Genomic DNA, 24,743 nt, shown 5'->3' on the forward strand with positions numbered 1-24,743 from the left:
TACTTCCCAAAACAGCTGTTTGAAAAAGGTGAAAACACTTTCATCATTCAAGCAGATGCACATAGTTCAATTAGGATATAAAATCAAATCTTCTAAACTTTATGCATGTTGAGTGTCTACATTGTTTTATTGAATTTAATTAAATTATTAAAATGAACGTTTTTGCGTAGCTTTCAAATGTTCAATAGTATTTAATTCCAATTTAATAATTTTTAAATTATTTAAACAGGTGTTTAAATGATGCGACTTTGGTGTAAACACTTGCATCATTCAAACAGATGAACTTGTTTACTTTTTCTCGCCATTCGAACAATGATTCGAGTTTGATGTAACACTTGCATCACAGAATGGACACTTTCAATCAGTTGTGTTAGGTGTACCCAGGGTATAAACAAGGAATGAAATCAAAAGATGTATAGATAGATTATTCACATTATCAGAAATGTCCCCTTCAATGTGTTATCAATTTCGCGCTGAAATTAAAATTATAATATTATTCAGAATTTTTGATGGGTTCAAACCAATTCTAGATAGATTTACAATCGCTCTTGAATTTATAAAATATTTTGCATAAATTTGAATAAACAATTTTAATTTTTAGTTGCATGCAATGATGACTAACGTACGCATGCACATTTCTTATGATCATATGATAAGTTGTTTGCAATAGTTACGTGAACATTCTGCTATCAGTATAATGTGGTTATGAGATTGAACTTACAATTTTATCTAAGAAAATTGACTCAAATTTTTTATTTTTCCTGGACTACTTTATGTAAGCCAGAGTCTCCAGCAACCCGGATGTTGTTATGATTGGCATTACAATTTCACTGCTTGATTTGAATAATTTAACTATTATTTTCATAACACTAAATATACAAATAACTTTGCTCAATGTATTTATTATTGAATTTTATTGTTTCTGAAACCATTTAAATAATGGTAATGTGTCGTCACATATATGATGTACAAAAGACTGCTGCTGGCGTAATTCTTCATTTATGTATTATTATCCATTTATGTATTATTGTCCTAGCGCGATTCGGGTTAAAAAACAAGTAAGTCGAGTGTGCTCGACTGTGGGATACACGCTACCCGTTTTGAATAAAAGCAAAATATTACGGTATTATTCTCAAAATATGCCGAAATAACATACTAAAAAATACTAAAACAAGTAAGAAAGCTACAGTCGAGTGTACTCGACTGTGAGATACCCGCTACCCATTTTGAATAAAAGAAATATATTTTGCGGTATTTTCTCAAAATATACCAAATATGGGCATTTCCACAGAAAGGTCCACCGCGACCAAAAAATTAAAAGTTCTTGAAAATGATTTTTTCCAACATGGTTACATAAAGAAATATTCAAGTTTAATAAACTTGAAAGAATTTTGCATTTATCATTTATAGATTTCAAAATATTCGAATGCAAAGTCCCGCAAACGCACCTATTGTGATTATGATGTTTGTAGGGCATATTTTGTTTTGATAACAACTTCTAAAATAAATGCATTATGCTTTGTCTTTTGCTTTGTAAAATCATTTGGAGATTGCAAGAAACGAAAGAGAACGCAAAAAGTAACATGCGATCACCAATAACGGTAAAAATTTTGATTTGTTTTATCACTTATTTTAATGTCCCGTGCGCGACCGAAAAACAACATTTCTTATCAGTAAATCCAAATCACTTGTTCGAATTGCATCAAATTTTTTTTGCAAACAGAGTTTAAGCGCGCAGTAAATATATAAAAAAAAATTTGGAGAAAAAAAAAAATATTTGTATTTTTGGTGATCATTTAAAGTTTGTCCCGTGCGCGACCGCAAGTACACAACATAAGTACCAACTTATTCCTCTCTCATATTTACACAATATGAATGATGGAGTAAGTTGGCAGCATTGCCGCAAAAGTAACAAGTAAGAAAGCTACAGTCGAGTGTGCTCGACTGTGAGATACCCGCTACCCATTTTGAAAAAAAAAGCAATATATTTTGCGGTATAATTCTCAAAATATACCAAATATACAACAAAAATACTAAAGAAAATATACCAACTGGTATATATGGTATATCGATATAGTACCGCATTCAAAATATACCATAGACGGCACAATATACCAGAATGTCAGCCAAAGCAACTAAGACCCCTAGAAAGTAGGCGTTTTGCCCATACAAAAGTATTTCTTTAATTACTTCCACAATTTTTTTCTGATCGCAACCAAATTTTCTGGGATCATAACTACTATAGTTATTATTCTATATACCAGAATACGCAACTCTAGCTATAAAATTACGATTGTTATTCAATTTTTTTGATTTGCGGGGGCGGAAGTGGGCGTGGTAAAAATTTGAAACAAACTTGATCTGCGTGCAAACATAACAAATGCTGTCGAAAAAAAAATATAGCTCTATCTCTTATAGTCTCTGAGATCTAGGTGTTCATACGGACGGACGGACAGACGGACAGACACACAGACGGACATGGCTAGATCGTCTCGGCTGTTGACGCTGATCAAAAATATATATACTTTATAGGGTCGGAGATGTCTCCTTCTACCTGTTACATACATTTCCTGTCGGCACAAAGTTATAATACCCTTCTACCCTATGGGTAGCGGGTATAAAAAATATATATCAAATAATATATTTGGTGTATCGATATAGTACCATACTCAAAATATACTATATATTACAAAATATACTACCAAATTTTCAGGAATCACAAATACTATAGTTATTATTGTCGATTTTTGGCGATTTGCGGGGCGAAAGTGGGCGTGGAAAAAAGTTGATACAAACTTGATCTTCGTGCAAACATATCAGATGCTGTCAAAAAAAAAATTATAGCTCTATCTCTTAAAGTCTCTGAGATCTAGCTGTTCAGACGGACAGGCAGGGCCAGATCTTCTCGGCTGTTGACGCTGATTAAGAATATATACACTTTATGGGGTCGGAGATGCCTCATTATATGCCTCCTCTTGAAGAGGAGAGATAAGTGCAGAGATAAAGAAAATTAAGTATAAAAGGGCCAGCAGCAACTGTTTCAGACAACAAAACGAATCGTCAACTCGTTAAAATGGGCAAACTTTTAGTACTGTTGGCCATTCTCAGTCTTGGCCAAATAATTACCGCCGAACGTAAGTGTAGCGAATAGAATAGTTAATGGGAAATAATTTCAATTATCATCACCGTCATAAGGCATTGTCAATTGTTACTGGGGAACTTGGGCAAACTACCGAAGTGGCAATGGAAAATTTGATGTGTCCAACATCGATGCCAATCTCTGCACCCATCTGAGCTACTCATTCTTCGGCATCGATGATAATGGAAACATTAAATCGCTGGACACCTGGCTGGACTATAAATTGGGCTTCATCAGCCAAGCCATTGGCCTGAAGCGTCAGAACTCCAACCTGAAGGTGCTCGCTGTGGTTGGTGGCTGGAACGAGGGATCCACCAAATATTCATCCATGGCCGGTGACGGGAGCAAGCGTCAGAACTTCATCAACTCTGCCCTGACCCTGCTGCGCAAAAATGGCTTCGATGGTTTGGATCTGGATTGGGAATACCCCAACCAACGCGGTGGCAACTGGAATGATCGCTCCAACTTTGTCACTTTGCTGCGCGAATTGAAGGAGGCGTAAGTTTTTTTTTGTTACCCTATTTAAGGATATGCCATGTTATACTTGTGTTTTCTTTTCATTACAGCTTTGCTCCCTACGGCTACGAACTGGGAATTGCTGTTGGAGCTGGAGAGTCGCTTGCTAGCACCTCCTATGAGATTGCCAACATTGCCCAGCAGGTGGACTTCATCAACGTTATGACCTACGACTTTGCCATGGCTTCTGATGGCAAGACTGGCTTCAATGCCCCACAATGGGCTATCGAGAACGCCATCAACTATTGGCTCAGCCAGGGTAAGTGCGAATTTCGATCCCTTGATCCCTTGGCTTATTTTTCTTCTATTCTTACAGGTGCTCCCGCTAACAAGCTTGTGCTTGGCGTTGGCAGTTATGGTCGCTCTTTCCAACTGTCCGATCCCTCTCAGAACTGGCCAGGAGCACCATGCCGCGGCGTTGGTAGTGCTGGAGCCTACACTGGCGATGGAGGCTACTTGGGATACAACGAGATCTGCCAGAACAACTGGCACACAATCTTTGATAACGATAATGCTGCTCCCTATGCCTACTCTGGTGATCAATGGGTCAGCTTCGACAATGTGCTCAGTGTGCAGAGGAAGATGGACTTCGCTCTGAGGAAGAACCTTGCTGGTGCCATGGTTTGGTCCCTGGAGACCGATGATTACCGCGGTCTCTGCGGCCAGGCTTACCCACTCCTCAGGACCATCAACGAAAAGTTGCGTAGGTTAAAACTAAACAATAAAGAATTATAAAATTGCATATAGTCTGTTTATATTTACGTCTTTTTATGGTTGGCAACAAGTAATCTATTTGTTTGATGCTTCTTGAGGGGTCCATTGCAAAATCGTGTGCTTGATTATTTCTGAGGTGCTTCTATTGACATCGAAAACCATTTTCCTAGCACAAGCCGGTCATAAAGTAAATACTCACATATGAGTAGCACCCATATGCCTGTTGTCGACGCTAATCAGTCAATTAACTTGCTCTTGTGTGCATTTAAAAGCAACAAGTCCATACTTATGTAGGAATACAGATTAATAAAAGAAGCAATTCCATCTTGCTAAATCTATATTTCATTTCTGAGTATTATTTCTTAGTCGTAGACTCATAGCTATAGATAGACCTGGTTTATTTATTCGTAGTACCGCGCTTGTTCACCTCATCATATAACAACATCAACATCATATAATAATCACAAAACATGGTGTTGAATCATCACTTTCAATATATTGTCTCAAATAATAATTAGGGAGGATATTCTTTTTTGATCGTTCCACATTTTAAGGAACATTGCATTGTGTTGCTGTAGTAGTAAACACTATTTTCAATTTTCATTTCAAATATTGCTTTCAAGGTTCGATTATATTCTATCCTTCAAATTGATGATCAGTCAAAAAAGTTACACTACATGATGGTTATTACAAATTTAAATGTTGTCAAGTTTTATTTAAAGCGTATCTCACTGTCGAATACACTCGACTGTAGCACGCTATCTTATGTTGATTTCTCATTATCAATGTATGCGAGTGCAGTGCTATAAAAATGCAGATAATGTACAACTCATCAACTGAATCATATACTATTTGTTCTTACTGGAAATAAAGGAAATTATTAATCAGAAATTCATTAGTACACACTTCAAACCATATAAATCAAGCGGAATTACAAAAAATGCTATTTATAATTGATTCAATGAGGGGGTCGGTAATCACCCCCATCATAATAATAATACTTATTGAGATTACGCCGAAACTTGCACATATGTGAAATTGAATGAATTACAGCTAAGGAATGAATAAAACAATATAGCTGGAGGAGCAGCGTCGAGTTGTACTTGAGAAATAAGTTAAGATTTATTTATGCTCACTATTGAAAGGTCCAAAAAGCGTGCACCTCTTTGAGCTCCTCCACCATAATCTAGATTATCCAAGAGATGCTATATATTACGTTATTGTTTTGCCTAGCGATAAGCAAGTACGAGTACGGGCATGAGTCTATAGACCATGCGAGCTCAATCGCAATTTTCCCGTATAACCAACCAACCAACTATAAAAGCGACAGCAAAATAAGAGTCGAGAGTTAGAACAAGAACATGAAGTTATTGGCGTGCTTGCTTTTCACGCTGGTCTCCATCGCCACCAGCGACAGTGAGTATTGATAATTAATTCGACTTGGTTTTCGAAGTGTGTCCGACAATTGGTGTGTTGCAGAGATCCTCAACTGTTACTGGGGCACATGGGCCAACTATCGCCCCGGAGATGGTAAATTTGAACCATCAAATATTGACCCCACTCTGTGCACACACATCAGTTACACCTTCTTCGGCATTGCGGATTCGGGAGAGTTCAAGTCGTTGGACACTTGGCTTGACCTAGACGATGGACTGGGTAAGTCATAAGTCATTGCTTTAATTAAGATGCTCATTCAAACTGAATGCCTTTCTCGTTTCGGTAGCTTTCATTAGCAAGACCATTGCACTGAAACAGGTGAATCCTAAGCTCAAGATTCTGGCTGTTGTTGGTGGCTGGAATGAGGGATCTGAGAAATACTCTGCCATGGCTGCCGATGCAGGCAAACGTGCCACTTTCATTTCCTCCACCTTAGCATTCATTCAACGCTATGGCTTCGATGGTCTTGATCTGGATTGGGAATATCCTGCCCAACGTGGTGGCGGAGCTCAGGACAAGCAGAACTTTGTGACACTGCTGCGAGAGATCAAGGAAGCGTAAGTCTCTGCATGTTTAATGTTTAACATCAGCTGTAATCATATATAATATTTTATTCATGCTAAAGTTTTGCTCCCCACAACTTGGAGCTGGGTATTGCCGTGGGTGCTTCTGAAGCGTCTGCCTCTCTTTCATATGACATCCCCGCCATTTCCCAACACTTGGACTTCATCAATGTGATGACCTACGATTTCCACATGTCATTCGAAGGTTTCTTGGGCCTCAACGCCCCTCTCCCTGAGGTAACAGCTGCCATCGACTACTGGATTCAACAAGGTCAGCGAATAATGTTGAATTCCTAAATCTTTTTCTAAGTACTTTCTTTTATACATTGTGTAGGTGCTCCACCACAGAAACTGATCCTTGGCATTGGATTCTATGGTCACACTTATCAGTTGTCAGACAACTCCAACACTTCGCCAGGTGCTGCCAGCAAAGGAGATGGAGCCGCTGGTCCCTACACACGTCAGAATGGTTTCTTGGGCTACATGGAAATCTGTGTCAACAACTGGCATACTGTATTTGATGATGCAACGAAATGTCCATATGCCTTCCAGGGCGATCAGTGGGTAGGCTACGACAACGTGCAGAGCATTGAGCTCAAGATGCAGTTGGTGAGCTCACGTAATCTGGGTGGCGCCATGACCTGGTCCATTGAGACTGACGATTTCCGTGGTATTTGCGGTGAAACTTATCCATTGCTGAAGGCAATGAACCGCGGTTTGGGTAGCAGTGGCAGCGGAGGTGGCGATGTAACATCTGCGCCTACAGCTGCACCCACAGCTGCACCTACCTCTGCACCGACAACATCGGCTCCTGGTGGCGGAGGTTCCAACGATAATTGCTCCACTGATGGCTATTTCCTGCATAGCAGCGACTGCACCAGGTACTATCAGTGTTCTAACGGTATTCGCTACGACTTCCAATGCGGCAATGGATTGTACTTCGATACAAAAATCTCGACTTGCAACTATCCCAGTGACGCCAACTGTCCATATTAGAAATGTGAAATAAATGTTGTAAACCTTGAGCATAAAAAGCATTTTAATGTTGGTTTATCATTTCAAACTTCTCGGTGTTTCCTAGCAAACTTCTATAGTGGAAGACTGTAGTGGGAAAATTACAAGTGGGTATTTTTCGTTAGTCAGTGCTGCCGTATCTAATTTTCTGTATTTTCAGTATTTTCCAGTAGTTTTAAAGTGGCTTTTGAATAAAAGATGGCGCTAGTAAGTGGTAACACTTTTAAGAGTTACTAATCTTGTTAAATGCAATTCTCTCGATAGGTGGCGTTTCACACAAAGCTAGTCGCACTGTTATTTGCAGCAAAGGTTATTTATATATATTCCAAATTAACAGGAGATTTGTGTTTATCCAAATACGCATTAATTAGCAATTACATTTAAATTAGCATGATCAACAATAATAAAGGCAAAATATGTTAAAGCAATATTTAAACTATGTTATACTCAAAAGTGTCTGCTAATATTTACATGACAAATGTTAACTGCGTTAAAATAAATGACGGCTTCTTTGTACGCGCGAAAACTGCCGACGCTTTGAAATCTCGCTCATAATTGACAATTATTAACAATTTTCGTATTGAAAGTAGTGCGTCAAAAGCAGAAGTTCTAAAAAGTAAATGTTGAATAAGTTGCAAATGAGATATCATAATGTCTACGTCATCCAGACAAATGCTAACTATTGGCGAAAATCTACTTGCCAAATTGACAAATGAAGCACCCGAGATTCGCATGCGTGCCTTAGAACAAGTCGAAACACGTTTCATGCGCGGTCTGCAGCATGATGAGGAACTCAATTTGAACCCAATTGTGTTTACAAAGCAACTTATCGGATGGTTTAATTTCAAGCCACCAATGGCCACAGATCGTGTGCTTTCGCTGATGCTAGAATTGCTGCGTTCGGATTACGGTGATGGGATTATGCCAAGTATCCCGGTCAAGCGGCTGCGAGAAGAGATATCCAAGATACGCCAACTGCTGTCCGAGTATCCCTCTGAGCGTGGCTTCGAACTGATTGAGGACTTGAGAAGTAGAATCACCAAGATGCACATGGATGCAATGACTCCCGTTGAGAGCAGCAGCTCCTGTCGTAGCTCAGGTACTATGAATATAATCTCTTTTTACACTCTCTTTGAGTTTCTGATGTATGTGTTATTGCAGACAATCAGCTAAGCGACAGCTACGAGTCCGACTACATCGCTTCACGTGATAGACTTCGTCTCTCACCAACGGACTTTGAAACCTCTTGGACACGTCCCAGTGATACGGATTTGCTCACCATGAAGATCATCGTTGACTCGCTCACTGTGAGTGACGAGATGGATCTGAAGAGGAATTTGACAAACCTACAGATCAAACTATGTGACTATCCTATCGAGTATTTCCTCCAACCACCAAATGTCTACCTTAGGTTGATTCACATTCAGCAGAAGCATTCTGGCGACGTTCTGCAACACATAAACCGCGTGCTGTTCGCCTTCCTCAAGCAGCTACAGCAGCGACACAGGGTACGCAGCAAGATACTCAGCTACTCGGCTCCCATTGAAGCGCCAAAGAATCCACAAGGATTGCCAGATCAGCTGCGATTTAGGAAGGCACTGACGATGCTGTTGTATGGCAGTTTTAAGCAGGTTGGATCCCCTACCTTGGAGCATTGTGTGGACAACTGGCACTGTTTTGAGCTAATCGATGAGACTATACAGACAATGAATGATTTGGGCGTACGAGTGCCTGATTATATAGTAGAAAAAATGGGCATTATGGTCGCCAAGCTGCTTATTTATTTACGAGACATGAAGATGCCAAAGACCGGCGACGTGTCCAGCTTAGTCAAGCGCATGATGATACCTAGACTGGAATCGCTTATTCTTAACGAGCTGCTGGTTGATGTGATTGCCATTAATGTGGATCATAATCCGAAAATGAACAAAGCCGCTGCGTATGCACTGCTACACGCCATTCTTACAGATGATGTCTATTTGATGTGCTTTCCAGACTTTGTGGAAGTGTTGGAGAATCTTTCAAAATCACTGAACATCGATGTCAAAACCCTCAAAAACCAGATGTATCGCCTCAAGGTTGCTTACAGCACCGCAGTGAATCAACTAGTGGAGACAACCAAAATACCGCCTTTACAACTGCTGCGTAAACAGGGCATGGTTTGTCTCGTGCTTAATCAAATGGGTAGCGAGACGCTGCTGCGCCAACTAGTCGAAACGCTAATCAAGTGCACTCCATGCTATGGACAACAGCGTGAGCTGCGCCAGGACGCCGAGAGTCTGCTAAGCACGTTTTTCAATCTGCCCAATGAACAGATGCGCGGCCAAGTTTTGCGTCTGCTGAAGCAGCCAGTTGTGGATCACTTTCATGCCTTCTTAAACCACACCAACTACATGGCGGGCTGCAATAATATCGAGCTGGCCCGTCAGCATATACTCGGCTTGCCTATGAGCACTGAGTTGGTGCGCCAGCTCTTGGTCCAGGGCTGGATGCCAAACAAGGATGCCCAGGGTGGCCAGGAGCAGCTGCAACAATGGTGCGTTGATTATCTGATTATGCTAATGGGACTCGCCAAGATCATCGGCAACCGTGACTTTGCCGAAGTCTTCGAAATGGTGGTGACCCAGTTGCCTCTAATGATTTGCCGGGGTGTCAACTATCCGCAGCTGCAGCAGAACATCTGGAGTCTGATGGATCCGGACAAGCGCTATGTGGATCCCAGTGTGGCATTGCGTGCCAATGCCTGCTACTTGTTCCATCCGGATGCCAAGTTCCGCAAGGAGGCCATCAGTCGTGTCGCCTATGTGCTGATGCGCCATGACTCGCAGAACCACAAGTACCGGATCATTATGGACCAACTAACACTCGACTTGATTGGCCATGATCTGTGCGTGGTACGGCCGCCCATTGACTACGCCACGCTGTTCAATGAGAAGAAGACACTGTCAGACGAGCGTAATCTGCTTGCGCTGCAGCGACTACTAGAGACACCCGACTTGAAGCCGGCCATACGCAAATCGACGCTCGTCCAGCTGAATGTCCTGATGCATAACAGGCAGGCCGTGAAAGCGTTCACCAGCAACGAAAGGTCCTGTCTGCTCTGCTTGAATGCTTTGCGCGATCCGCTGTTGGGCAAGCGGCAGCCCGATGCCATGGACATGGAAATATTGATGCCAGCGACGAGCATCTTGATGCGCATGCTCTTTTGCAGCGCACACACTCGGATGAAGCTCAAGGATAACGAGGAAATACTGATGTGTCTGCTGCGCTGTCTCTTTCTTATGCCCCACAATACGCAATTGCGCGCCGAACTGAGCTGCTGCATTTTTCAGCTACTCTACGAAGAACACTTGATGCCCACCGAAAGCACGCTGTTCATGAACGTAAATCTGTCGCCCTTGATGGTACCAGTGTGCTACCAAGTGGATCATGCTGTGCCGCCCACAGCCACCACTGAAGGCACTGCAGTGCAGAATAATTTGCTGGCCAAGCATTTTCTGGGCAACAAAGAGCTGGCTTATCAGCATTGGCGTCTCTACATCGCGCACTGTATTTGCGAATCCGCCGAGAGCATGGAAGTCGCTGCAGTGCAAAAACTGGACATTGATGATTCGCTGAAATTAACGCCCAAAGATATGGCATTGGTGCAAGCGACGCTCGTCCATGAGCAACTGCGGCAGCAGCTGCTGGAAGCAAACAATTGCAGTAGCCACCAGAAGTTACTGCATCATGTGGCCAGTCTGCAGCTGTTTCTGGTGCTCTTACACAACAATGTACCACAACAAGAGGACGAGGCTTTGTGGTCACTGCTACACAGATTTCTGCCAACCTCGCCGGGCAATCAACTGGATCACACGGTCTACTTTGCTTTGCTGGATTTATGCTCCAGGTGCTTACAATATCGCTTGCCCGCTGTGTTGACTGGATTGAACACAGCCCTGGAGACAGATGCACATCACAGTTTCTTTATCGTGCTGCGCGATTTGCAGGTGAACTTGCCGTTACTGCAACTGGTCACTGGATGCCTGGTACAATTGCTTCACGCAGGCGACGGCGCTGAAGTGTACGACTGGCATGGCAGGCTCTTCATGGAGCTGAGCAAGCTGGCGCGCAGTCATTTTGAGGAGCGACGCCTGCAGCATGTGCGAAGCTTGCTTACTGTGTTGCGTCATTTGAGTGCGCGTCAGCTAAACATGGAGGACATCAAGCTGCAGGTGAGTGCCGAGGCATCTCTGATTATACTTCCCATGATCATCGGCTTCACATTCTTTGCAGGCTCACTACCAGCACTTTGTACAACTGTCGAGCAATCTGCGCACCTCGACCCAGACTGGCGCTCAATGGCAACGGGACTGTTTGCTCATCATGTGCCAGCTGCAGGCTCAAGCCCAATGTCCAGCTGTCGTTGCCATCTCCACGGGTCATGGGACCAAGGTATTCCGTTATCTGCTTGGACTCTGTGGTCATTGCGATGCCGAGGTGCGCACTCTAGCCTGGGTGACGATGGCTAATTGGCTGAAGAGCAGCGACATCAACATGGCCAATATACTGCTCGAATTCTTAGACTTTCTGCCCGGCGGACTGGGCGCCTGTTGTCTGTCGACTATGTTAGATGGCCACGAACAGATCTTAGTGCGCGAAATGGCCGGACGTGTCTTTGAGCGCCTAATGCCGCATCAGGGAAGCGCCGCTTGCGTGGAACTGCTCAGCAAATATGCTTTCCTGCAAGAGGCACACAAGGCTCTGGCCACATTGGAGATTTCGCCGCAAATAGCCGATAATGCGGACGGCGTGATAAATTCGTGCGAGATCATTGGCTGCTTTGTTAGCATACTCATCAAACTGGTGCAGCTGCAGCCCAGCTGGTGCACCACGCTCTGCGAACATGCTTTTTTCCATGCCCTCAGCGATGTGATGAAGCTGAATGTGATTCTAATGCAGCCACAAAATACCGGCTACTCTAAAGCTTATATAGAGCTGTGCGCTGGACAAATCTGTAAGCTCTACGCACTCTGCTATCAGCACAACTTTGAGTTTCTGCAGCGCAGCATTTGTCGGGACACAGTGCTGCTGAAAAGCTTCTTTGCCCTGATGCATGCGCTGCACAATCAGAGGGTGGTGCATGAGAGGCTGTTGGAAAATATGCTGAAACTCATGATGGTATTCTGCAAAGATGGGAACTCCTATCGTGTGCTTTACGACCATTTAAAGGTGCATCCGGAACTGCTAATGGACGGACTGATGCATGGCTGCAGTTTGGTCCTATTTCTTCGTCCGGTGCAGCGCTATGCCTTTACCATGTTCTCATTGCTGCTGACTAAGATGCAGTACGAGCCCAAAGATGACAATCTGCTGCGTCAGCTGGAGACATATGCAGAGGTTATTGATCTTGATGAGAGCAAGGACGAAAATGCCAATGTCGATGTGACGGATAGCGACGACAACGAGAACAACGACCACGAGAACGATGATAGCGAGGAAGTGATCTGCAAGCGACTCAAGATAATGAACCTGAGGCCGATAAACACGACGAACCATAAAGGCAATAGGTCGAAAAAGCCACCAGATTCTGCCAAGCACACAGAGCTTAGCAATTGTGTCGGTCTGCTCTTTTACACCTTTAACAATCTGTTTGAGATGCATTTTCCGGCAAAGACCTACAGCTTCCTGCAAGCTCCCAGCCGTAATCACATACAGCTCTGTGAACTGATGGGAAATCTACTGAAACTGTCGCCGTTTCTTATGGAAGCCGCTCGTAATGTCAAGCTGCTGGATCGCATCATCCAGCTGATGGAGTCATTTCTTGACGTTACCAGTGTGGGCAATGCCACAGCCTATGTACGCCGCGTGGGCGCTCACAAGACACGTGAGATTCTCGGCAATTTGATGTTGATTTGTAACATGCTAATGCACTGGCACAGCTCTTCGCATTCCGTCATCACGGACACCGTCATGGCGAACAGAATTGTGCGCGTCATTTTAAGATTGTGGCCCTGGCTATCGCATTCGGGCATGCTCAAACACTTCATTTTGTGTTGGACTGGTCATCTCACCGAGCACTCCTTTGAAATGTGCAAACAAGCTTCATTGGTGCTATCCAATCAATCGCATTCACTGCTACAGATGATGATGCGCGTTGCCGATCATGAAACGACCAAAAAGGATAAGACTTCAACCAAACCGAATCCATTCTGCGTGCTAGAAACGACTGCGAATTCCTTTGTGGAGGCCGCACTCCGAGTCATGATCAATTGCTGCTCCTGCACCGAGGGACGCCTCAGTCTGTCCAAGATGCGTGTGCTGGACATGTTCGACTCGATTCTGCCGGCCAGCCAGAGTCTACAGAACAAAGTGCGACCAGAGGCTTTGCTCAGTTGGCTAAACTTTTGGGAGATCTACTCTAGATACGACGCTGGCAATAAGGTCTGCCACGTGGCGGCACTGCTTGATGCCGTGCGTCGCTCGCCGCCACTCGGCAGCAAGCGCATGACGTGTTTGCGTATTCTACGCAACATGTGCTTTGCCAATAGCAACAGGACGCAGCTCATCGGCTTGCACGAGTTTCAGGACTTGATGCATAGCATCCTCCTGCAACCTGTGGTGATCGATGGTGGCGGTGATGCTAGCCTGAACTCATATGAAGAGCACTGTCTGGTCATTCTGTGCCTCTGGAAACTATTTGGCTTCACTGCCAAGCATCGAGCTCTACTGCGCAGTTCCAAAATGTTTAAACAGATCGATAAACTTAAAAATCAATTGACGATCTTAGAGACGGAGAACCTTAAACGCTTTGAAAGCTTTCCCTTTGCCAAAGATACGAGCGATATGTTGGGAAATCTATATAAGGCTGTACAAATGTAGACTTAACCCAATAGATAAAAGCATTTAACGTTTAAATAGGAAGATAAAGAACTGAAACACTGGCATGAGATCCGATATTGTTAAATTAAACATGGCAGTTCTCCTTTTCATTTTTTAAAACAATAGTCTCCCTACAAGTCAATAAAAAGTACTTAATAACAAAGAATATAATTCTCATGTCAAAGAGCAATCTATAGTATTATAAGCATATTCGTAAAAACAAACCAGAACTGATGACTGTATGACTTAAAAATATTTAGGAACAGGTTAAAAATGAATGTAAACTTGTTAATAGTGTAGTAGAAAATCACATTAATTTATGCAAAACAAAGTGATCCATTTAAAAAGTGGGAAGCTTTAAGATTCAACATTACTTATTTACTTTTAAAGATTTGTGTGTTATTAGGAATTAAACTGTTCGTTTCAAAGATTCGACATCGGATTGCCTAAGAATTTATGTTTGTACTTAATTTTACTAACTTGCATTTATTTCATTAATATCCATTAAAATTCCCATTTTCATTAAAATAATGTTTAATAATAATTTATTCAATTTTGGAAACCGTATCAAACGGCATAAATATTAATATATAGTATAGATAATCAGCCTAATAGTTCTCTGTAGTGCGCACGTAGTTGACTCCCGATGGCATGGATACCTTATCAAAGCCCTTGGGGAAGAGTTTGTTGGCCTCCTCGTCAGTAACTGATGGCAGAATCATGACCTTGGTACCAGGCTGCATTTGAAAAAGAGTTAATTAATAACAGGACGAATACATGGATTGTATATGTTACTCACAGTCCAGTTGGCGGGTGTAGCCACCACCTTGAGGCGATCTGTCAACTGCAGGGAATCGATGGTACGCAAGATTTCACTGCAAGATGAATAGATTTTAAATAAGAAAATATTCCAATGAATTCAATCAAACAACTTACTCAACATTGCGACCAGTTGACATCGGGTAGAACATAGAAAGGCGGACCTTGTGATCAGGGCTAATGATGAACAGAGCACGAATGGTCTTGGCCACTTCGGGATCCTTCTTCTGATCTTCATCCAGCATGCCCAATGACACAGCCAAATCGCGAGTAGGATCGGCAATAATTGGATATGGAAAGTCCCCGGGAATGTCCAAGCAGTAAGACTTAATGTCATTGACCCAGTCGACATGCGAGTCTAGGGCATCCACCGAGTGCGCCAGGCACTTGGCATTGCGCTTGGCAAACTCCGGCTGGTGGACAGCAATGCGACCCAGTTCCGTGGTGCAAACGGGTGTGAAATCGGCGGGGTGCGAGAACAGCACAACCCATCTGTAATTTGTAAGTAAATCATTAAAATAAATTGCAATAGAACAATTTAACGCAAATGCTTTAAACGGTTTACATGTCTCGTTTGCACACAGCTGAATTTTTCAAATTACAAAGTTGAATGTAGTACATATGTACATACATTCATATGTATGTAAGCTATGCATTCACTTTACAGCTCAATTGTGTGCGCAAATTTAACCTCAATTACAATGTGCATAACAGGTATTACATACATACTATATGTACATACACACATACGTTCGTACTTAGTATGCTTAATAAGACACTCTGTTTATATATGAACTAACTCTTTAGAAAACTTACTCGTTGCCCTGCCATTCGTGGAAGCTTATGGGACCCTTTGTGGTCTCAGCTTTGAAGTTGGGAACAGTCTGGCCTAGACGCATCTTGCTTAATTTACACTTTTATAATTTTTTCACTCTTAATAAAAATTCTTCTGAATTTCGCTCGCTGACTTAGCTTGCTCAAAGCACTCTTGCTCACTGTGTGCAAATACCAAAATGGCAGCCCCTTTTATACTCAAAGTCAAAGCCGGTTGGTGAAAGAGAGAGGGAGAGCGAGCGATCTAGCAACAGCAATTTGCTGGCAGGGTCGCAGCTTATCAAGAGCAGAGTTTGACGGCAATCGCGAATTTCCTATGTGTGTGTATGTGTTTTTATACATATTTTGTGGCCATTTACTTAGTGATATTTATTTCGTTTTAAAGCTTTGCCAATGTGAACATGTGCAGGTATGTACATATGTTTGTATGGATGAAATATGACAAACAAACACACACTTTATGTGCTTGTTACAAGCAGCTTGTAGATCGAAAACAACCGCATTGTTTAATATACAGCAGCCATTATGAAATGCTAGAAGTTTCTGATGAAATCATCATAAGGTGTACAGTTACGTTATGTAATTTAATAACCACAACTAAATTCATATTGATGGATAAGCTAAAGAAATATGGGCTCGTCTCTATGTTTATAAACAACAGGGAAAACGTAAACAGAGAGGCTATAAATGGGAGAGCAACTTTTGCTTTGCTGGTATTAGTGACCCTCTCACAATTCACAATACCATTGCGTATTTACTATAAGAAGAAGCTAAGAGAGTAAGAGCTACACAATATTGAGAGCACTCAGATGTTTGTTTGTAGTAGTAATTCTCATACATATACGCGCAGTTATCACCTAGCGAAAATCGTGAGCATAAAATCAGAAAGCCGCGAATTCAATGTTTTTTTTTTATATTCTTCACATAAATATCCAACTGTAAAACTGTTTTTCTCATTTACACAGAGTTGTAGATTAGCTACTTTAAGGGTCAATCAGGTCAACCTTAGCTTTAGACACCCTGTACACCTGCCGTTACACGTGCCATTCCTCTTTCTCCGCTACCTACTCGTTTTATTCCGTCTCCACATTATCTGCAACGGCTGTTTTGTTGGCGAGAAACCAATGGAAAATTACCAGAGACTTTGAAGTATTAAGATGACGCCATACGAAAAAGGCAATGACTTTGTCAAAATATACATTTTTCCGTTTGTACAAAACACTTTAATTTAACTTTATTAGTTATAGGAGTTTCATCTTCGTCTTATTCCGATGGCTGACTATCAATATCTGAGCCGCTAAATTTTAATTCAAGCGCAGTCAACTTAACTACTGCATTAGTATGTGTAATTTGTATGGAAAAAGGCAACACATACACACATTTCCCTGCTCTCTTTTGTGTATGTGCTCACACGGACGAAAGCAGGTGTGCCATGAGCGAAAACTGTTAGTGTATTGGTATATTCGACGATGTCACTGACACAGTCAAACTTTGCGGTACTCTCTTCGCTCAGCTGACCATGCTCTCTGTTTACATTTGTGAGTAAAGAGAGCGGTTAAATGTGTGTCTGTGTTAGTGAGTTTTGTGTGATAACTACTACATTGAACTGTTTACTCTCAGCAATATTGTACATTGGTGAATGTAAGAAACCAAGCAGAGACCGCGCAATATTTAAATTCTTGTCGGTGAATTATTTGCAATACGGATAATGCAAAATACCTGTCGAATAAATACTTGAAATGTTATAAGAAATAATATAGTCAGTGTCATAAGAAAAAATGTTTCGTTCTAAAGCTTAATTTTAAGACGCAATTCAGTTGACAGTAGTTTTCCTCTAAAAACTTTATTTGTCAACAAGTAAACCAACCCACATCCATATTTGTATGCCTGAGACGTACGTATGTATGTATGTACATATGTATATTATATATAAGCTAAATACAATCACGAGCAAAGTATTTATAACATTTCATACACACACACATCAAGTTTAACTCAGATAAGATAGAAGGCGAGAGCTCGTTTAAAAACAAGTTTAATACAGGGCGTCCAATATGAAAGTTTTTCTTGAAAACAACGAGCCACATTCGTTCATTTGTATGTTTTGGATTTTGTCAAAAATTATGCGAACTTTTGATTTATTTTCAATACTTTTAACTGTTGATTTACACTGTTTTCAAATTCGTATTGGCGCAGAAATTACTAACACTAATGCAATTTTACCATTCTCTTGTTAAACAAGTTGTTTACTAACTGTGTGACAATTGAGAGTAAAATGTTGATTGTGTTGGTGATCGTATGAAAGCTACCAATACAACCAAATGCTGAAGCCCTCTCTTTCAATCAGCTGTTCGCGCAGCTGACTTTTGTTTACCAATAACAATTGAGAACTTATGAAATGAAACATATGTACATATATAAATTAAATGTAATATGTTTGATCAATTTTGATTGAAGGAAAGTGTTGTATTTTCCCTTTTAAATATTTGTATACCATTTCAGAGGCGTACTCTATACAGATAAAATATAAACAGAGAGCTGGGCGAAGAGAGCACACCGGGGTGTATTGGTATTGGTGACATCGATGAGAGCGCCAACTCAATTTAATAATCGCGCTCTTCTTTCAACCATTGCTGTATGTGTGTCTGTAGAAAGAGAACAGCCTTATGTGTGCATGTATTGATATATTTAATACAAATGCACAAACTTGCTCACTGGGATGAATTAGTTGAATGGGTGGCTATAGTTGATCAGAAATTCGTCGGCTGCCATCGGAATAGGACGATACAAGATAGAATATACTTTTATAATCAAAAAAGTAATTTGTTGTGACTTTCTTAAAAGTATTTAACGCTTTCTTTACGTAAATGTCTTCGCGTAACACATAAATTGAGTTCACTTTAAGACGTTTGGTAGTTTTCCATTGGAAACTGTTTGTCAACAACAACAGGCTACAGATATTTATCAGTGCAACACGAAGTGGGAATGAGAGAAGGCCACGTGTACCGGCAATAAACATGTGTATACAGGGTGTCTAACATGAATCCACGTCCAAAATGGAATTTAGTTTCTTAAGGTCTCCTTTGCGCCCTATCCTCATTACACTCAGTTGCTAAATTTTGTTCCATACCTCTCGCTCTTAAAAATAATCGAAGCAACAAGTTGGTCAAATGTATGAGGTAGCTGAGAGTAAATATTTGAGTGTATTGGTTATCATGAGAAGTTCACTAACACTATCGAAAGTTGCAATGCGCTCCGTGCTCACTAACACAATCATGAAAGTGGATTCTCTCATTGAATAAACGCTCTCTGTTTGTGTTTTGGTTGTATCAGCTGTTTTGCGAATAAAATATTTGTGCTCACTGTGCTTAATTTCAAATATGTATAGAAGAATAGTTTATTTTTGTGACGAACTAAAAAGAGTTCAGATTCAAATGCGTTTTTATTAAATGAATAAAAAATCATCTGAATTTACAGACGTACGTGAGTACATGTATAGTAATAGTACAGTGTTGTACGTATTGTAAACCTTTATTCGGAGATACATATAAAAAAAAGAAAATAAGTATTGGATGCACGTACATTGCATGTAAAACCTACATATACATATGTATATACATCTTCCAATTTACAAATATAACATTTGTAACGGGTGATTTCTTTTTACCTTGACCCATCAATTAATAGGGAGAAATGTTAAATTGGACAGTCAAGACTTGTGTAGTATGTATGTATTAAAATAAAAATAATAAAAATTTAATTTATTTAATATATTTTTATTAAAATGTTCAGTCTGAAGCTTTAAAAAAACCACCCTTTACAAAAGCCTTAATGTGTTGTGCAAGCTTTATTGGACTGTCCAACAATAGAGAGAGTGCAAAATGAGAGCAAGAGCATTAAGAAAGCTGTCGGAGAACACTGCAAGTGCATGAGAACAGTTCTCCGCGCTCTGCCTCTAGCTCTGGGAAAAGTATAAATACGCTGACGATCTGCCTCGCTCTTATTCAGTCTTCGTTGATCATTCAAATTGTTAAGTCGTGCGAGTTAAAAAAATGGTGTTAGGAAGTGATGGTGTTTCGTCTAAGGGCGATGACAAATATTGTTTTGCTATTGATCGTGGCGGCACCTTCACCGATGTGATCTGCATCTGTCCAGGCGGTCGGGTGCGTACTATGAAGTTGCTTTCCGAGGATCCAGAGCGTTACAGCGATGCTCCTCGTGAGGGCATTCGACGTATACTTAAAGAGGTGAGTTCAAAGTACATTTGACTGCGAGAATTTCCCTTAAGCTGTCTCGTTTGCTGGGCTGATAGGAAACTGGCGCAGACCTAGCCCCCTCTGGTTTGGTGGATACCTCCAAGATTGGTTGGGTGCGCATGGGCACAACTGTGGCCACCAATGCACTGCTCGAACGCAAGGGCGACCCTGTTGTGCTGGTGGTCAACAGTGGCTTCCGCGATCTGCTCTACATTGGCAACCAGGCTCGACCCAAGATATTCGACTTGAACATTCGTAAACCGGCTAATCTATATCAGACTGTCGTCGAAGTCGACTGCCGCATTGTGCCCGAGCAAAAGGAGCGCTGTCAACTGAGTAAGTCGACCTTTCTATTTCGTCTTGTTCTGACTGACTTAAGATGTGCCTAACAGCTCAACAATGGAAGGTGCTACAGGGCGTAGCAGGCAGCAAGTACCTGGAAGTGCAGCCCGTGGATGAATCCTCTGTTCGGAAATCGCTTTCTGCCGCCCGCAAGCAAGGTATCAATGCTGTCTCCGTGGTGCTGACTCACAGCTATGCCTGCCCCGAGCACGAGCTGCGCATTGGGGCCATTGCCAAGGAATTGGGATTCAGTCATGTCACACTGTCCCACCAGGCGATGCCCATGTGCCGCGTGGTTGCTCGCGGCTATACAGCCTGCGCTGAGGCCTATCTGACGCCCCATGTTGATCGCTACTTGGCCAGGTGAGTGTGTACACTCCTAATGTTCCAATCTCGCTTGTAAATTAGTGCAATGAGAGTGCTCTTTTGGATTAAATAATTCATAATTTCAAACCGATAATAAAGATAATAATGATAGTGCCAAGACGACCCGACGGCAAACAAACAGCGAAACTTTATGAAAAGCTCGCTCTCACTCTCTTTTGCTCGCTCTGTATACAAAATTAAAAGTGTTGTTATATGTACCTGCCGAAACAACAATGATAAAGACGGCTACTCGCGATACAGGAGCGGCCAAAATATTTGACACAACAAGTTTTGAATACGAAATACGTTCGTGGTCGAAATATTAAGCATGCAAATGAGAAAATGCGACACTTATTTTTTTTTTAAGTTTTGTTCTAAATAATTATTATTGTAATAAATTAAGATTATTATTTTTTTTTTTTTTGTAGTTTTAAATCCGGTTTCGACAATCAATTGGCCGGCGTGGACGTGCTCTTCATGCAATCGGATGGCGGTTTAACGAACATGGACAATTTCCGTGGAGCTCGTGCCATACTCTCAGGACCTGCCGGCGGCGTGGTTGGCTATGCACTAACGGGATCGCGTGAAACCGATTTACCCTTGATTGGCTTTGACATGGGTGGAACATCAACGGATGTATCACGCTATGCTGGAAATTATGAGCACGTTATTGAAAGTACCACAGCAGGCGTGACAATTCAGGCTCCGCAATTGGACATCAATACAGTGGCAGCCGGTGGCGGATCTCAGCTGTTCTTCCGCTCGGGCATTTTTGTAGTGGGTCCCGAATCGGCGGGTTCTCATCCGGGTCCAGCTTGTTATAAGAAGGGAGGTCCTCTAACTGTGACGGATGCCAACCTCATGCTAGGTCGTATTCTGCCTCAGTACTTCCCCAAGATCTTCGGACCCAGTGAAAATGAACCACTGGACTATGAGCTCACCAGGCGCAAGTTTACCGAACTGCAGTCGGACATCAATGCGCACCTCGCAGCCACGGGGGATTCCAGAGTATTGACCATTGAACAAGTTGCTCTGGGTTTCATTCGGGTGGCCAACGAGACCATGTGTCGGCCTATACGCGCACTGACGCAATCTCGTGGCCTGGACACCGCTAACCATGTGCTTTCCTGCTTCGGTGGTGCTGGTGGACAACATGCCTGTTCCATTGCTCGCAATCTAGGCATAGCCAAGGTGAGTAATTAATGAATGATAACCAGTTGAAAACTTCCTAACCAATCTTTGCAGGTGGTCGTCCACAAGTATGCGGGCGTGCTCTCTGCCTACGGAATGGCACTAGCTGACGTTGTCCAGGAGGTACAGGAACCCAGTGGCTTGGAGTTTAGTGCAGCCAATGACCAGGTGCTCAAGGAGCGTCTCGATGCTTTGTCCAAGCAATGCCACGATAAGCTATCTGAGCAGGGCTTCCGACAAATTGAGTTACAGCCATTCCTGCATCTGCGCTACGAGGCCACGGATGGAGCTCTAATGTGCGCACCAGCAGCTGCTCCAGATGCCAAGGATTCCTCTTCGGTCCTGCTGTCCTCTTATGGCGACTTCCAAGCCACATTCCTGGAGCGTTACCGCACCGAGTTTGGCTTTGTGCTGCAGAATCGTCGCGTCATTGTGGATGATATACGCATTCGAGGGTTGGGCAAAAATGAAACGCCGCCAGAGCAACAAGTTCAAGCTGCTACCGAAGCGACGCCCACAGCGGAGGGCACCACTTTGGTGCATTTCGATGAGGGCGGCTTTAATGCGCCCATCTATCTAACCCAGAATCTGAAAGCTTCGCACAAAATCATCGGCCCAGCTGTACTCATCGATCAGTTATCTACCATAATTGTTGAGCCCGAGTGCAACGTGGAGGTGACTAGCTATGGTGACCTTATTATTGATGTGAAAACTGGTGGCAAGCATGGCATTAACGAGGAACTGGATCCTGTTCATCTGAGCATCTTTAGCCATCGCTTCATGAGCATTGCCGAGCAGATGGGCAGGTGAGCTATCGATTGTTAATCTATTTGAATCAGATAATAAGGAACTACTCTTTGCTTACAGAGTGCTCCAGCGCACATCCATTTCGACAAACATCAAGGAGCGTCTGGACTTCTCCTGCGCTCTGTTTGGCCCAGATGGTGGATTGGTCAGTAATGCACCGCACATTCCTGTGCATCTGGGCTCCATGCAGGCCACTGTGCAGTACCAAATAGAAGTGCGAGGAGATAGTCTCAAGAATGGCGATGTGCTGCTCGCCAATCATCCTCAAGCTGGAGGCTCACATCTGCCGGACATGACCGTCATCACACCAGTGTTTTACGAGTAAGTCGCATTTATTTGAAATAAGAAACTTACTGAACCACCTAATTCATTTGCAGAGGCCAGCCAAAGCCAGTGTTCTTTGTCGGCTCCCGTGGTCATCATGCTGACATTGGCGGCATCACCCCAGGTTCGATGCCGCCTCATTCCACAACCTTGGCACAGGAGGGTGCCGCCTTCAAGTCATTCTTCATTGTGGAGAATGGACAGTTCCAGGAACAGCAGATTGTGGAACGCCTCACAACGCCAACTAATGCCAAGGGTGCTGTGGGCACACGTAATCTCGGCGACAATATCTCCGATCTGAAGGCACAGATCGCTGCCAACCACAAGGGCATTAATCTGGTGTCCGAGCTGATTGACAGCTACGGTTTGAGCGTTGTTCAAGCCTACATGGCACATATTCAGAAGAATGCCGAACTTGCAGTGCGCGACATGCTGCGCCAGATTGGCAAGGATACTCTCGAGCGTACTGGCTCAACAGTGCTGACTGCTGAGGAGCACATGGACGACGGTTCACCCATTTGTCTACGCGTCACCATTGATCCCGAGAGCGGATCGGCTGTATGCGACTTCACAGGATCGGGTCAAGAGGTGTGGGGCAATTGCAATGCTCCTCGTGCTATCACCTTGTCGGCACTTATTTACTGCCTGCGATGCATGGTGGGTCACGATGTGCCACTTAATCAAGGTTGTTTGGCACCCATTGAGGTGATCATACCCAAGAACTCCATATTGGATCCCTCGGAGGGAGCAGCTGTAGTCGGTGGTAATGTGCAGACCTCGCAGCGCATTGTGGACACTGTTCTCAAGGCATTCCGTATTTGTGCCGCCTCACAGGGCTGCATGAACAACATCACCATTGGAGATAATGAGTGGGGCTACTACGAAACTGTTGCTGGAGGAGCTGGAGCTGGTCCTGACTGGCATGGTGCTGGCGGAGTACACACACACATGACTAACACCCGTATTACCGATCCGGAGATTCTCGAGTTGCGCTATCCCATGATCCTCAAGCGCTTCTGTCTTCGCACCGACAGCTCTGGCGGCCGAGGACGTTTCAATGGTGGCGAGGGAGTTGAACGGGATTTGCTCTTCCGGAAACCGGTTACATTGTCAGTTCTTACTGAACGCAGAACTCTGCAGCCTTATGGACTTGCAGGTGGTGAACCAGCAAAACCTGGACGTAATCTCATCGTTAAGCACGATGGGCGAGTAATTGCTCTGGCCGGAAAGATCAGCATCGATGTGGAAGCAGGCGTAAGTGCATGCTAAAATTCATTTCGAAAAGATTTCAATATTTATTATTTCACAGGACACATTTGCAATGAAGACACCAGGTGGTGGTGGATACGGACACACAGATGATTCCTCCAACGCTGATCTTTCCCCGCCCATCGGCCAACAACGATTTGTGGAGCGGGGTACAGTTTATAATTACAGCCAAGCTCAAGAGTCTGTCTAAAGACAATATACATTCTAGTGTTTTTAAATGTTAATAATAAAAATCAAAATAAATATTCGATTTATTATAAATCCAAACCAATGAAAATATAAACGTTTATT

At 42.8% G+C, this 24,743-nt stretch overlaps 5 protein-coding genes across 5 annotated transcripts; 4 read left to right on the plus strand and 1 right to left on the minus strand.

Moving 5' to 3' along the window:
* Positions 1-1,878: 1,878 nt before the first annotated feature.
* Positions 1,879-4,405, plus strand: LOC133845501 (acidic mammalian chitinase-like). Its single transcript, XM_062279973.1, has 5 exons — positions 1,879-1,883; positions 3,016-3,134; positions 3,196-3,637; positions 3,706-3,914; positions 3,972-4,405. The coding sequence occupies exons 1-5, from the start codon at positions 1,879-1,881 to the stop codon at positions 4,388-4,390; spliced, it is 1,194 nt and encodes a 397-aa protein (XP_062135957.1). The 3' UTR covers positions 4,391-4,405.
* Positions 4,406-5,631: 1,226 nt separating this feature from the next.
* On the plus strand, positions 5,632-7,419 carry LOC133840317 (acidic mammalian chitinase). Its single transcript, XM_062272084.1, has 5 exons — positions 5,632-5,785; positions 5,849-6,025; positions 6,093-6,363; positions 6,432-6,640; positions 6,704-7,419. The coding sequence occupies exons 1-5, from the start codon at positions 5,731-5,733 to the stop codon at positions 7,363-7,365; spliced, it is 1,374 nt and encodes a 457-aa protein (XP_062128068.1). The 5' UTR covers positions 5,632-5,730; the 3' UTR covers positions 7,366-7,419.
* Positions 7,420-7,882: 463 nt separating this feature from the next.
* Positions 7,883-15,349, plus strand: LOC133840316 (protein rotatin homolog). Its single transcript, XM_062272083.1, has 3 exons — positions 7,883-8,482; positions 8,545-11,597; positions 11,659-15,349. The coding sequence occupies exons 1-3, from the start codon at positions 8,035-8,037 to the stop codon at positions 14,242-14,244; spliced, it is 6,087 nt and encodes a 2,028-aa protein (XP_062128067.1). The 5' UTR covers positions 7,883-8,034; the 3' UTR covers positions 14,245-15,349.
* Positions 14,759-16,070, minus strand: LOC133840318 (peroxiredoxin-6-like). The gene is made up of 4 exons (XM_062272085.1): positions 15,880-16,070; positions 15,181-15,555; positions 15,044-15,119; positions 14,759-14,981 (listed from the first exon to the last, which is right to left on the minus strand). The coding sequence occupies exons 1-4, from the start codon at positions 15,960-15,962 to the stop codon at positions 14,853-14,855; spliced, it is 663 nt and encodes a 220-aa protein (XP_062128069.1). The 5' UTR covers positions 15,963-16,070; the 3' UTR covers positions 14,759-14,852.
* Positions 16,071-19,720: 3,650 nt separating this feature from the next.
* LOC133841486 (5-oxoprolinase) lies at positions 19,721-24,676 on the plus strand. Its single transcript, XM_062274010.1, has 8 exons — positions 19,721-20,144; positions 20,210-20,489; positions 20,546-20,858; positions 21,290-22,052; positions 22,107-22,858; positions 22,920-23,180; positions 23,237-24,437; positions 24,493-24,676. Exons 1-8 carry the CDS (start codon positions 19,950-19,952, stop codon positions 24,640-24,642), a joined length of 3,915 nt encoding a protein of 1,304 aa, XP_062129994.1. The 5' UTR covers positions 19,721-19,949; the 3' UTR covers positions 24,643-24,676.
* Positions 24,677-24,743: the final 67 nt, after the last annotated feature.

The sequence above is a fragment of the Drosophila sulfurigaster genome, chromosome 3 (assembly GCF_023558435.1).
Source record: "Drosophila sulfurigaster albostrigata strain 15112-1811.04 chromosome 3, ASM2355843v2, whole genome shotgun sequence".
Taxonomy (NCBI): domain Eukaryota; kingdom Metazoa; phylum Arthropoda; class Insecta; order Diptera; family Drosophilidae; genus Drosophila; species Drosophila sulfurigaster.

What these genes read in the sequence shown, in the direction of transcription:
- LOC133841486 (XM_062274010.1), top strand. Translation starts at nt 19,950, where the DNA reads ATGGTGTTAGGAAGTGATGGTGTTTCGTCTAAGGGCGATGACAAATAT. An exon ending in GTTGATCGCTACTTGGCCAG is followed by an intron (nt 20,859 to 21,289) that starts GTGAGTGTGTAC and finishes TTTTTTTTGTAG; the next exon opens with TTTTAAATCCGGTTTCGACA. An exon ending in GCAATCTAGGCATAGCCAAG is followed by an intron (nt 22,053 to 22,106) that starts GTGAGTAATTAA and finishes CAATCTTTGCAG; the next exon opens with GTGGTCGTCCACAAGTATGC.
- LOC133840317 (XM_062272084.1), top strand. Translation starts at nt 5,731, where the DNA reads ATGAAGTTATTGGCGTGCTTGCTTTTCACGCTGGTCTCCATCGCCACC. An exon ending in CTCCATCGCCACCAGCGACA is followed by an intron (nt 5,786 to 5,848) that starts GTGAGTATTGAT and finishes GGTGTGTTGCAG; the next exon opens with AGATCCTCAACTGTTACTGG. An exon ending in CGACTACTGGATTCAACAAG is followed by an intron (nt 6,641 to 6,703) that starts GTCAGCGAATAA and finishes TACATTGTGTAG; the next exon opens with GTGCTCCACCACAGAAACTG.
- LOC133845501 (XM_062279973.1), top strand. An exon ending in CCAAATAATTACCGCCGAAC is followed by an intron (nt 3,135 to 3,195) that starts GTAAGTGTAGCG and finishes CACCGTCATAAG; the next exon opens with GCATTGTCAATTGTTACTGG. An exon ending in CTGCGCGAATTGAAGGAGGC is followed by an intron (nt 3,638 to 3,705) that starts GTAAGTTTTTTT and finishes TTTTCATTACAG; the next exon opens with CTTTGCTCCCTACGGCTACG.
- LOC133840316 (XM_062272083.1), top strand. Translation starts at nt 8,035, where the DNA reads ATGTCTACGTCATCCAGACAAATGCTAACTATTGGCGAAAATCTACTT. An exon ending in CAGCTCCTGTCGTAGCTCAG is followed by an intron (nt 8,483 to 8,544) that starts GTACTATGAATA and finishes GTGTTATTGCAG; the next exon opens with ACAATCAGCTAAGCGACAGC. An exon ending in TGGAGGACATCAAGCTGCAG is followed by an intron (nt 11,598 to 11,658) that starts GTGAGTGCCGAG and finishes CATTCTTTGCAG; the next exon opens with GCTCACTACCAGCACTTTGT.
- LOC133840318 (XM_062272085.1), bottom strand. Translation starts at nt 15,962, where the DNA reads ATGCGTCTAGGCCAGACTGTTCCCAACTTCAAAGCTGAGACCACAAAG. An exon ending in CACGAATGGCAGGGCAACGA is followed by an intron (nt 15,556 to 15,879) that starts GTAAGTTTTCTA and finishes TACAAATTACAG; the next exon opens with ATGGGTTGTGCTGTTCTCGC. An exon ending in TCAACTGGTCGCAATGTTGA is followed by an intron (nt 15,120 to 15,180) that starts GTAAGTTGTTTG and finishes TTCATCTTGCAG; the next exon opens with TGAAATCTTGCGTACCATCG.